General features: G+C 41.8%; 1 protein-coding gene across 2 annotated transcripts in view; it reads left to right on the top strand.

The window, feature by feature from the left end:
- Window positions 1-2,506: 2,506 nt before the first annotated feature.
- LOC117830012 (double C2-like domain-containing protein alpha) overlaps window positions 2,507-13,704 on the top strand; it is a 34,813-nt gene continuing 23,615 nt past the window's right edge. Inside the window, exons 1-4 of one of the 2 annotated variants that reach the window (XM_034707892.1) lie at window positions 8,370-8,466; window positions 8,586-8,706; window positions 9,294-9,661; window positions 11,909-11,988. In XM_034707892.1, coding sequence (XP_034563783.1) covers window positions 9,298-9,661; window positions 11,909-11,988 — 444 coding nt within the window. In that variant the 5' untranslated portion in view covers window positions 8,370-8,466; window positions 8,586-8,706; window positions 9,294-9,297. Of the gene's footprint in view, window positions 2,808-8,369; window positions 8,467-8,585; window positions 8,707-9,293; window positions 9,662-11,908; window positions 11,989-13,704 lie in introns of those variants that run through there. The other variant, XM_034707891.1, reaches the window with a different exon arrangement.

The following is a 13,704-nucleotide window of genomic DNA, read 5'->3' as shown; positions in this document are numbered from 1 at the left end:
CATCCCTTCATTCCCATCTCTCTTCCTTCCTTCCTTTCCACCTTCCCTCCTTCTTTCCTTCCTTCCACCTTCCTTCCTTCCCTTCTCTCTTCCTTACCACCTTCCTTCCTTCCCTCCTACTTTCATTCTTTCCTACATTCCTTCCTTCCCACCTTCCCTCCTACTTCCCTTCTTTTCCACCTCCCTTCCTCCCCTCCATTTGCCTTCCTTCCCACTTCCCTTCTTTACCTCCTAATTCCCTTCCAACCCACCTCCCTTACTTATCCCTTAATTCCTTCCCTTCCAACCCCTCTTCCTTTCCACCTACATCCCTTCCTTCCAACCTCCCTTCCTTCCCTCCTGATTTCCTTCCTTCCCACCTTCCCACCTTCCCTCCTTCCTTCCTTCCTTCCTTCCTTCCTTCCTTCCTTCCTTCCTTCCTTCCTTCCTTCCTTCCTTCCTTCCTTCCTTCCTTCCTTCCTTCCTTCCTTCCTTCCTTCCTTCCTTCCTTCCTTCCTTCCTTCCACTTGCCTTCTTCCCACCTCCCTTTCTTCCCTCCTACTTCCCTTCCTTCCCACCTCCCTTTCTTCCCTCTTACTTCCCTTCCTTCTCACCTCCCTTCATTCCCTCCTACTTCCCTTACTGCCAACCTCCCTTCCTTCCCTCCTACTTCCCTTACTGCCAACCTCCCTTCCTTCCCTCCTACTTTCCCTCCTTCCTTCCTTCCTTCCTTCCTTCCTTCCTTCCTTCCTTCCTTCCTTCCTTCCTTCCTTCCTTCCTTCCTTCCTTCCTTCCTTCCTTCCTTCCTTCCTTCCTTCCTTCCACTTGCCTTCTTCCCACCTCCCTTCCTTCCCACCTCCCTTCCTTCCCTCCACTTGCATTCCTTCCCACCTCCCTTCCTTCCCTCCACTTGCCTTCCCTCCACCTCCCTTCCTTCCCTCCTAATTCCCTTCCTTCCCACCTCCCTTCCTTATGCCTTAATTCCTTCTCTTACCATCCCTCTTCCTTTCAACCTACTTCTCTTCCTTCCTTCCTTCCTTCCTTCCTTCCTTCCTTCCTTCCTTCCTTCCTTCCTTCCTTCCTTCCTTCCTTCCTTCCTTCCTTCCCTCCTGCTTTCCTTCCTTTCCACCTTCCTTCCTTCCTTTCTTCCTTCCACTTGTCTTCTTCCCACCTCCCTTCCTTCCCTCCTACTTCCCTTCCTTCCCTCCACTTCCCTTCCTTCCCATCTCCCTTCCTTCCCCCAACTTCCTTCCCTCCTACTTCCCTTCCTTCCCACATCCCTTCCTTACCTCCTCCCTTCCTTACCTCCCCCTTCCTTCCCTCCAACTTCTCTTACTTCCCTTCCTTCCCACCTCCCTTGCTCCACCTCCATTCCTTCCCTCCACTTGCCTTTCTTTCCACCTCCCTTCTTTCCCTCCACTTCCCTTCCTTCCCATCTCCCTTTCTTCCCCCAACTTCCTTACGTCTTACTTCTCTTCCTTCCCACATCCCTTCCTTCCCTCCTCCCTTCCTTCCCTCTTACTTCCCTTCCTTCCCACCTCCCTTTCTTCCCTCCTACTTCCCTTCCTTCCTAGCTCCCTTGCTTCCCTCTAACTTCCCTTCCTTCCCACCTCCCTTCCTTCCCTCCTACTTCCCTTCCTCACCACCTTCCTTGCTTCCCTCCTACTTCCCTTCCTTCCCACCTCACTTCAGTGCCTGAAGGCAGAGGATCGATCAAATTACCTTAAAGAGGTTTGACAAGTTCTCTTTCCACATGTTTAATTTCCAACTTCACCAAAAACAGAGGGTCAGCATCACTTTATCACTAAAGCTCTGTCTCTGGTTTGGTCAAAAAACAACTGAAAGTTGCACCTTTAATTAGGCGAGGAATCATAATTTTATTAATCATAATATTTATTTTTAATATAAGGCAGGAAGATAAGAGAGAAGAAAATCTTTCCTTTTTTTTATTTTAACCAAATTACGAACCTAATAATAGGCTGTTGCTGTCTGTTAGGGGTTTTAAGCCATTGAAGCAAAACCACAATGTACAGTAACTTATTTTAAATAAGCTGAATTTGATTGGCTTGAGAAATGATGGCATTGATATTTGATTTTATTTGTGAGTCTGGTAATAATAGCTTTAAGTTCACATCCATTGTTCCTTGTTTTTCTCTCCATTGGACTCCTTGACATTACAGGAGAAGTAGTTTATCATCTGCCTTGTCCTTTAGGGGTAGCTGAATTCTTCTAGGAATGAATACAACTCAATGAAATGCCTCCGAAGTGACAAAAACATGTGTGTGTGTGCTTTTGTCTATATGTGTATTTGTGTATTTGTGTGTGTGTGTGTGTGTGTGTGTGTGTGTGTGTGTGTGTGTGTGTGTGTGTGTGTGTGTGTGTGTGTGTGTGTGTGTGCTAGGGGGATGGTGGGAGAGTGAGGCGAAACAGTCACATGCACAACAGAATGTCAAGGAATATCTTCCCCCTGTGCTCTCTCTCTCTCTCTCTCTCTCCCTCTCTCTCTCTCTCCCTCTCCATCTCTCTTATCCCTCCTCATCGTCCTCCAGCGTGCCGCTCTCTTCTCCCCCCTCTCTTCTCCTCTTTTTTCATCTCAACTTGAACTATTCGTGCATTTAATTTTTAATGATATGCGTACAGCTTTCCCTCTCCCTCGCCCTCTCTTTTTCCCTGTCTCGCTCTCTCTCTCTCTGTCTCTCTCTCTCCCCATCTCTGTCTCTTTATTTTCTGCCCCTCTCTTCGCCACCTGTTAGTTAGTCTCCCTCTCCTCGCCGCACTGGAATTCCCTTTTTTTTTATGAGGAGTTTCACACTCGCACTAACGGTGGGGTAAGTCACAAATGTTATTCTTTCTATCCTGAAATGTATAGACAGGCTTGAACTGTTTATGTTCTTATCTTTATATTAATGTTTTCTTCTTATTTCTCTCCAACTAAGACACCTCTGTGTGCATGTTTAAAAGTGTTCCTCGCCTCTATCATGATATCTTCACTTTGCTAGTTGTTAAGTGTGTATATTTTTGTTTCTCTTACAACAAATGCAGCAAAACCAGACTTTTAGATGCGCACGTTAGACCTGCATTGTTCTCACACTGCGCACAGGTGCAACATGTGTCTTCTTACCTGCTCCTTCACTTTTCTTTCACACCTTCAAATGCACTGACACGTGAGAGACACACACTCACACACGTTGAAGTTTACTCATCCTTGAGCTGTCTGAAAATAACTTGGCTCTAATTGACAAGTGCTCACAGTCACCGTGCTTCGCCATGAATGATGTGCCGACTGTCAAGCCCTAATGAGTAGCTACAGTGTGCGGTAACTGTACTATACCATCTGCCTGTCAGCCAGCAGCTTGTTATTTAAAGGTGAACGGAGACCGCCGCAGGGGCCCCATTGTATGTAGGACAAGAGAAGAAGACGAGGACCAGCCAAGAGGGAGAGAAAGAGAGAGAGTGGGAGAGATCCTCTGTTACCTACAGGTGGAATAATGGTGTCTGAGAAACACCGGAAAAGAAGAAATGACAGAGTTAAAAGGGGAAAGAAAAGGAGGTGGATCAGATAGGTAGAGATGAGAAGGTAGAGGAGAGGATTTAGGGGAGGGGTTGTCCATGCTGTGATGTGACTCTAATTTAAAGTGAAGGAGCTGAAAAAAGAGGACAAGGAGGAGGAGGGGATGTTGAATGTTGCACAAAGATATTCCTCAAAGGCAGCTTAATTTCTCAGACCAAAGCTTTAAACCTATGAAACTAAAATATGTACATGCTTACAAAGCATGTTACACTGTAATGTGTGTTATTGCATAACTAACAGCCAGAGGACTGCTGTATACTGCTTCTGGACAAGTTGGTCTGTAGGAATTATGCAAAGTCGCTCTGTGCTCTGAGGCTAAAAGTCGTGCACAAGCTTATACGCATAAGAAATCTGCAAAGTGTGAGGTGAAAGCTGCACCTCGTTACTGTGTGAGCGTGCATTGTCACTTTCGTCAGCAACAAGCGGATGATGAAAAGAGAAGATAAGAGAGAGAATCCAGCTGGCAGCATGAGAGCGATCAATCATGATCTCTCTGTGAGCCTCTGCTTCCCCACAAGCTCCGGGCCTCCAGGCTATACGTGCACCACCAGCGCCAGCGCCACCATCCTGCTGTTGATTCTGGGTGGTGCTGTTGGTGCTCCAGCTTATAGCTACATCTGCCAGGACTGGGAGGCGACTGGCTCGGGCACATCATGCAGGCTTACAAGCAGACGCATGCTCGCAAGCCTGCAAATCATTTTTTGTGTGTGTTGGAAGATGAATTAATGATCTGAGGGAAGAGTATCTGTGATTGCATTATATTTGTGTGTGTGTGTGTGTGTGTGTGTGTGTGTGTGTGTGTGTGTGTGTGTGTGTGTGTGTGTGTGTGTGTGTGTGTGTGGGCTTTGGGGGATTATATCTCCTCATAACAACAATCGTTATTATTGACTCATACATTAATCTCTAATCAATTCTTGCCACAGTTATCTTCATCAAAGGGAGTTTCATTAACTTGTTTTTCACCTTCTGCGTACTGTTTTGCAATCTTCCACTTAACCTTAGATTATTTCCTTACATCTGCAGCTTTGCTGGTGTTTTATTGTAATGCCAGGCTGAAAGGACACGCAGCACTGCGGGCTGTGATAAGCAACCATTTTTATAATGTGGTTTCAACAAGACTCACAGTGTCTCTCCCTGAAGTGTTGTCTCAACAAAGCTTAATTGGCTGGCGATGATCTCTGACCTCCTCAGAAGTCATTAATTTTGCTATTGTGGTCCTGAGTGCTGTAGTAGCTTCAAAAAGCAATATGTCCATCACTTCCCACACCAGAGCCAGAGGTCTGTCAGAGTCCTTACAGCCACATGAGTCGAGGAAGTTCGCTGGCTGGCAGGCTGCAGCGTGTTGCAAGAGTTTGTTTCATCTGCAGCCAACAGAAAGCTGGATGAGCTGTGGTGTGTATGGCCCTCTGTTGTGCTCACAGCAGTGAGGCTGGACCACACATGACAAACGACTCTTGCCGCCTGTGATTGTGCTGAAGGTCAGCAGTCAGAGGCAGCAATTTTGCTGTTATTTCATCCCATAGTGTCATTGATCATACTGACTTCATCCTGATGAGTCCTGATGACTCAAATTAATCTATTTATGCGTTTGGACCACACAAACAGAAGTCAGGGGGATTAAGAAAAGTCAAGTTTTGACCTCAGATGTTCAGTTTCTCATTTGAGGAGCGGATTAACTTTAACCTTCATTCCAAATTAAGTTGTAGTTAAACAATTTGAGAAGTCTGTTACGACATGACTTTTAAAAGTATCACTCACTGTGAATATCTGCAGTGGGAAACAAAAACAGCTTTTCTTCTCGGGGCTGTCAATCCCTTTGTCTGACACCTTGTGGTTACAGGCATAAAAAGATAACAAGAAAGAAGTGATCAATCCTGTCAGTGAGAGTTTTAATTGCTTTTGTGGATCATAAGAGGCATTGTGGTTCATTTCAGTTTGTTTCATAAAGAGCTAAAAACTCCCCACAGGAGCTTTAAAACTGCTAAAGTAATATGCTGCTATTCTATAGATTCTTAAATCGTAAACAACGATGAAACTAAGCGGCAACCTCCAGTCTAAAAATATCAACCCAATGCGGAAGTGCTAAAAACTGCAATTCATCGAGGATCCACTTGAGGCTGGCTCCAGAAGTACCGGAAGTCACATACACACCAATTCAAAAAAGCCGATCTTTACAGCAGAAATAAACATGTTTACAGCCTGGTACAAAAGACGAGTATAGTCTGGATTTCTTGATCGGCACACACTGTAGGGGGGTGAATTTCTTTCTAACAGCAATTTCAAAGATATTGAGATTACGAGTCTTCCAATGAGAGGCACAGGTGACCTGATTGACAGGTGGGAACACTGCAGCTGTTGGCTAGGAGGTTCAAACTCCGGCTCTTTACGTCACACTGGCTCGACAGCAGCAATATGGCTGCCAATGACAATTGGCCTCAAAACATCTCTTCAGAAACAGATGGGTGACGTCACAGATCCTAGGTCCATATTTTATGCAGTATATGGTTTCAACACCAGCACCTCTTTAACTTCTTTAACTTACCTTAGCTTATTTTGGCTCGTAGCTTAGCGTTGCTTTGTTTAGCATAAGAACGCTAGAAAAAAAGGTGGAAACAGTGAGCTTTCTAATTTCTTAGCGTTACATAATTAAAGAAGAAGCTCAGTAGAATACTGTTGCAACAGTCCATTATTCCCTGTTTCCCACCATGCTTTGTGTTGGACTAAACTTGTTTTGTCAGGCTTTTGTTTTTATTTAAAAAGATACTCTTGTTGCGTATTGTTCTGCTTTCTTTAGTTTTGACCATGAGCGAAGAGACCAGGGTAGTTGCACAGTCACCAAACTTTGACTCTGAGCCAAGTCCCCATCACCTGAGGATTTACAGAGAAGACACTCAGTGCAGATTATTGACTGTACAAACCTTGACTGACTGTCATGGACCTTCTGGATGTAAAGAAAACACAGTTCATTTGCTAGCATTGGACTCTGATGGATCCTGTTGATGTATCTGGAGATTTAAAATATCAATGAAGTTTCAACACTGTGTGTCATGCATAAATGTGTGCCACAGCTCTCTTAAAGAGGAGACGCATTCATCCTTTCTGATGTTGTGGGATCACCGTGGGTGTTTCATAAACTCAAGCAATAAACTTTAGCATCTCACTTACTTTTCTGGGTGCATATTAGACAGATGTCTGTTTGAGTATGAGCGTGTCCTCATCAGTTCTTTCACATACCGAACATTTTGCACTGCTCGTTCACATATGCTGTAAAATCTCATGATTTGTGACTTCTCTTTTAGGCAGCCTGGCAGAAACTGCTGCTGAACAAGACAGCATATAAATGTGCATGGGACTGAACCAAGCGGCAACCTCCGGTCTAAAAATATGAGTCCAATGAGGAAGTGCTAAAAACTGCAGTTCTTCAAGGATCTGCTTGAGGCTGGCTCCGGAAGTACCAGAAGTCACATACACGTGAATGGGAAAAAGCCGATCTTTACAGCAGAAATAAACATGTTTACAGCCTGGTACAAAAGATGAGTGTAGTCTGGATAATTCATTTCTTGATCGGCACACACTGTTAGGGGGTGAATTTTTTTTCCAACGCGGCAATTTCGAAGATATTGAGATTACGAGTCTTCCAATGAGAGGCAAAGCTGACTTGATTGACAGGTGGGAACACTGTAACTGTTGGCTAGGAGGCTCAAAGCCCGACTCTTTACATCACACTGGCTCGACAGCAGCAATATGGCAGCCGCCGATGAGTGGCCTCAAAACAGCGCTTCAGAAAAAGATGGGTGACGTTACGGATACCACTGCCATATCTTATACAGTCTGTGGATTGGACCTACATATCAGCCCCTGCTTAAAACTGAATTTAGGGAAAATGATCGAATCATTGAGACCTTTTTTGAAAAAAAATTCAGCAGTTCATCTCAGTACATAAGTCCTTAAGTTCCACTTAAGTGTGACTTCTTGACTTGAGTACTACAACGTTGGAGGAGACTGTTTAATTTAATAACAAGAGCTGTATGTGTCCTTTTTAATTTTCATGTGAACCTTTCCTGCAGCAGCAGTCAGCATGAGGGTTTCATCATGAAAACTACTCACTGACTTCCTCTCTAATTCCTCAACATCACTGGTAGCTACGTATGTGGTCTACTCTGTTTGATTTGTACATTGAAGTAGTACTGTTGTTTTGCTAGCATAGAAACTTTGTTCATTAGTGTGCCATAAAGTTCAAGTTTCAAGGTTTCTTTGTTAGTACCTCACAAAGTTTGAATCAGAATCAGAATCAGAATCACACAAGGAATTTAATTTGGTAAACTGTGCTCTCTTTGTACAAGGCATAAGAATAAGGCATACAAATAAAAATCTAAATAATAATAATAACATCAACTATAAACACAAAAAGAACAACAAATAGGCGTGACTAATATTTACAGGCTAATATGAAATATGATAATAGTGCAGTGGTGAGTAGTGCAGCGTTAGTTTTACATTAAAAAGGTATATGTAGGTGATAGTTAAATAATAAAATAAATAAGATATGTGAATCCTGCTTGGAGTGCATCATCTTGTGCTGTATTTGTTAAGTCGTGCTTTAGCTGCAGCTTCAAAAGTATTTCTTTAGTGTTTCCTTCTCTCCTCAGGAGTGGCATCATGGTGGTTCCCTCTGTAAAGTATTACAGTGAGATAAATGTGTGGTGAACTAGCCTACTCCTGGTTATCACTTATATCTGCTTTCTTATGTAATGGATATGTCCAAACTTTTTTTGAAACCTCCCTCTCCAAATCCTCAGTTTGATTTCCTAACTTCACAGACGTTCAACTCCCAGACAACACCATGAAAGTGCAAACATTCACAGCGCAAATATCCACTTCTCAGTTTCAATCGATGACTGCAGAGAGAGCAGAAGGTAGTCCGAGGGGGGATTTGTTCAGTATTGAGGACAGACCGCCCCCTCAGGGCCTGCTGTCTTTAGAAAAACAAAAGCTGTGCGAGATTTGTAATCCACCCCCCTTGTTTTTATTTCAGGAAGAGAGCAGACACATCAGCCTTGTGGTCAACTCCACTCCCTGCTAATGCAACTTTATATAATCACCTGGACTCTTCACTCCTTCCGAGTGTGCTGAAGAGCCTGTGAAGACTCCATCCTGTAATTACTTGTCTGTCTGTGGAGGATTGTCAAGCACTTTGGATCACGTGTGCCCGGCGGCTCACAAACAGCAATTTCATCAGGAAGGATAAGGATTATGGGGAGACCCCTATTATCTTTTATCTTTTATCCTTCCCAATAGACTTGATTTTATTCAGATGTATTCAATTGAAATGCAAATTTAAGCACATCCACTGCTGTATTTTAGTCTGCTTAGGCGTAATGTCCTTCTATCAAAGAGTCCTAATTAGCCTATGTTCATGGAGGTTTCAGTTTGAGATAAATGCTTCCAGTGGTTTTTACTTCTTATCCAGCAAATGAGAAACTTCTATTTTGTGTGATGGTATCTCAGAGATTGCCAAACACAGGAAAATACCTTATTTTTCAGCAATCATCTCACTAAGCTAACCTTGCTTCGCCTGGAAAAGCAGAGGTGGAATTGAGGAAAGCAACCCAAATCTATGATCAGTCATTGCTTTTGCTTCAGCTGGTTCATTCCAAAATTGTGTTTTTGCAATATCCTTAAAAAGTTAAATGATTTAACTTTGCTAACTCTGCCCCCATCTCATTTTGCTCTGTGTCTGTAGCCCCATGACTGTGCGAAAAGGAAAACCATTGGCTATCTCCATCCAGGAGAACATGGCCATTGACGTGTGCCCAGGCCCGATCCGCCCCATCCGTCAAATCTCTGCCTACTTCCCACGCCTGTCCCCAACTTCCTCCTTCTCGGAACCACTTTCACCCAATCAGATGGCAGCTCCGAATTCGCTTAGCCCTGGTGGAACGGCTCAAGGTGGTGGGACCGCCGGTGGAGGAGGAGGAGGAGGAGGAGGAGGGAGCAGCAGCCTGCTGTCACCACTGTTACCAGGGGCAGGTGGTGGAGGGGGGTCACTGTCAGCCATGAGCAGTATGGATACCTCTATCGAGATCGACAGCTGTGACAGCGATGATAGCAGTGAGTCACCTGGAAATAATGATCTGGTTTCACTTAAGCTGCCTGTGAAAAATAACTGAATTAACTCAGCACAGGTGTGAATTTTAGAGAAAAGGTCAAGAATGCCTCAAAGACATTAGAATTAACACTTTGCAAAGTTACTGTTGCTGCACCTGTTCTAGTTAGGTATGCACAGATCAAATTTGATATCCCCAATACAGATATGATTCCTCCTTTTTGGATATCATTAACCCACTTGAGAGATTATACCAAAATTGTAACTGTTGAGTCCTCACCACTCAGGGATTACAAATTGGCTTCCTTAATCCTCCTGTTATGTTCGATTCTCAGGACTGGCTCAATTTGACCTGGGGCATGTTTAATTATCCAAAAGTGTCAGAAACCCAAAAAATAAAAATAAAAACAACATTTTTTAAATTTCATTATTAACTCCTTACTAATCATTTAAATCAATCTTTAGTTCAATGGTCTTTTTTTTTTTTTACCTCTCACAGATCATGGTTCAATGAGGATAACTCACTGGATTTCATAAAAAAAATCATGTTAAAACTTTTTTAATGTACATTGGAAAGACCGACATATAAATACAATGGTTTTACATGACATAGATTTTTGTTTATTTTATTTTACTTTTTGAATGTTTTTCTTTTTATGAAGCCCAGATAGTTATTCTGTATTTAGCTAGTTTGGAAGGCATATGTTGCCTAAATGGGCAGCGACCTCTGAATACCGCTAGCCTTTCATCCACTCTAACATTAGGGCCTAGGTTATAGAGTGGTAGAAGTTCCTCTACTCACAATGCCAAAGAAACAATTATTATTTGACACGTCTGACCCCTTTTTACTTTATCGTGGGTCAATTTGACCTGCAACATTACAGGAGGGTTAATTAGATTGGATAGCCTCCTCGTTCGTCTGTTGAGGGAAAAAAGGGTGTATATACTGATCAAGGAGAGAGGCTTTAATTTCACTCAACTTTAGCCAAAGCCTAATTACATGTATAGGCTACAAATTTGTGAACAGCTGAAATGGTAACTATCGATAGCATGTTTAAACAGCTGCAGCTAGTTAGCCAGCTAAACTTATCGCTAATAATAAGACAAACTAATGTCAAGGAGATTATATTTGTTTCCATCTTCCAGTAAATGAAGAACTCTCTAAAAGCCAAATAAATAGACACATTTACTTTTTGTTTGCTGTCTTGTCAAGAAGTAGATTTAAAAAAGGATACCACTCTAATTTTTGTCAAGCTAATCAAGTTAGTTTACCACTTAGACTACAAACAATCAAGGTTAAAAGTTTACAATCAGCAACCTTATCAAAGTTTGATGGAAATAGAATATTTCCAGTTCGTCTTAAGTGCACTGTTTAACATGTTATGACTGATTAAGTCAATAAATACAGAAACAGTTTTAAACAAGACATTTTGTGGTTTTAAACAGTGTCTTAAAGTGGACTGTTAGGTAAGACAATGTAATTTAAGTGTTAATCTAGTGGTTCCCAAAGACAGAACATTAATGCAGAAAAAGCATAGTGTGCTAATAAGGTCATCTAATATGTGCTGGTTAGCAATTGTCATAACTCAGATCTTGATCAGATCAGACCTAGCTATTTCCCCTTGTTTCTAGGCTAAGTTATGCTGGCTATAGAAAAACATCTCCCAGAAAGAGATAATAAATAAACCCTTTAACACTTACTAAGAGGGTGAATGAGGTAACTATTTGAAATCTGACGTTAAAGGTACAGTGTGTAGAAATGGGAATATTGAACAATATTGCTCATCACTCCCGTCAGGGACGCAGTGGTGGCCGTAGAGGAATATAAACTCCTTTGATGTACGATAAGTAAAATATTACGATATACCATATATTGAATATTAAAAGCATCTATCAATACAAAGTCTGTCATGCACTACAGCAATCACTGCCCTCTTACTATTATCATTACTTAAACAGCCTGTGAATTTGGGCTAAATTAAAACAATGTCTAGGCTGTATAGTTTGTCCGTTCCTTGCTACTGTAGAAACATGGTGGCCTCAGTGGAAGGGGACCCGCTACTTATGTAAATATGTTACTAAGTTATTCACACTGCACCCTTAAAAATGTTTGCATACACAACTACGTAAGGTAATTGGGTTGACTGTCTATATTAGCTCTACCTTGTTCCTTCACATTTTGTACAAGTGATAAAGTCATTGGCTGAAGATGTTGCCAGATTAACTCTAACATGTGATCAACTCTTTTCCAGCCTCTTTGGGGACATTACAGTTTGATCTCATGTATGAGAGGGCCACCAGCTCCCTACACTGCACCGTCCTGAGAGCAAAGGTAAATATTGTCTTATGGAAACTCATTAAAAGGGGGTAATATGTCTGATGCTAACGGTGAGTCATTTCTACTAAAATCAGGTTTATTCTTGCCCTTGAATCAGTCATGTCTACGTCCCTCTCCATCTATTTATTCAGTGAACTAATTGTCGACTTTTGCCCTTTACCATGATTTTACATACTAATATTGTTAAAATGGCATATGGCATCATTAAACCTGATACTTAAACACAGCAGTATAGTCATAGTTGAGCATGTGAGTATTCTGAATTCAAGGTTTAATAAGCATAGTGAGAATTATTTACGTTTAATTTTTTAAATATATATATATACAAATTCAAATAATTTTCAGTTTATTCCCTGCAAGCTCTTCTGATTGTGAAGAAATTCTTGGAATAGTATTGTGGCAGATATTTGGCTATTTACACCCTGCATGAGCATGGCCTGAGTATTAAAAATGGGCATGATAATTGACAGCCTCAGGTTTTGTGTGTCAACCCAAGTTGTTTATTTTTGCCAGCTGTCATGCTTGAACAGCAACAATATGGTGCTTAGTGAGGTCTCATTCAGCATCACATTTATAGGTTCTAAAAAAAGTTCATCTCAGTTTAATTCAAGAAGATCATGACTCATTTTTTATGCCTGATGTTTAGCATCAGCTGGTGGAGTTTGGTTCTGTATTAAGATTCTAGCTAACGCCACATTAGCACTGCATTAACGTAAGGGTCATCTCAGCTGACACTGCATGTGACATAGCAAATCGCCATTAAACACCTTTCAGTAACCAAATAGATAATATGAACATGGAGGGTCTCCTTCTTCTTCTGATGCAGATTCAGTCAAACGGGTTCAGAGCTGAAAAACTCTGCCTGTCACATGTTATTTGTGGAGCCAGAGAGATCTCAATCAAAACCTAATCTTTCATGCCCACAGGGCCCAGGCAAATGACCACAACAGTAACAATTATTTTCTATATTTTTGTAAAAGTAATTATCGCTAATTGTAACCAACATTTTTGTTGAAGCTATTAAAACTGTCAACCTTGTTATAACTGAGCAATTTAACGATTTCAAGCCACATTTACGGAGGGTTTTAAAGCTCATGTGAGGAACTTGCAGATAACGTTGGTTTTGGCTCCTGTGGGCATCACAGTAATTCTTTTTCAGTACCTTCTTCATTGTTAAATAAAAATCTCACGCTGCTTTTTAAAAACAATTACAGTCATTTGATTTTATAGCTAAAAAAAAAACATGAATATTGATTCCAGTCTTTTTCATAGGGAAATGTAATCATTAAAATTACACAGCGATCCAACCTTGTCACTTTTGTTAGATGTCAAAAGAGTTACTCATCTATTAAACAAATTCTTAACATTTATATTACTATAGGCCCAAAATGCTGACCATGATTTGTGTCATGGGCTACAGCGCAGCCACTCGCCACTCGCAAGTGCTGTAGCTCCAGTTGATGGCTACGTCCATAATGCTTCAATGCTTTACTACCTGGATATAAACAACCACAGCTGATAGATGACATCTCTTAGCATGACACGGTTTGGCAGTGTTTTGATCTAAGAAATGGAGATGAAGTTGAATGCAGGCTGTGGCTAGTTAAACTGGTATACAGCCATTTGAGTGGAGCAATTCACTACCAGCACTGGCATGTGGATGTTAATGTGCAAGGTTGACCTTAGGCTGTTGTTGCTAGCTTTGCTTAT

The sequence above is a fragment of the Notolabrus celidotus genome, chromosome 18 (assembly GCF_009762535.1).
Source record: "Notolabrus celidotus isolate fNotCel1 chromosome 18, fNotCel1.pri, whole genome shotgun sequence".
Taxonomy (NCBI): Eukaryota; Metazoa; Chordata; class Actinopteri; order Labriformes; family Labridae; genus Notolabrus; species Notolabrus celidotus.
This window is presented reverse-complemented; position numbering and strand designations above follow the sequence as displayed.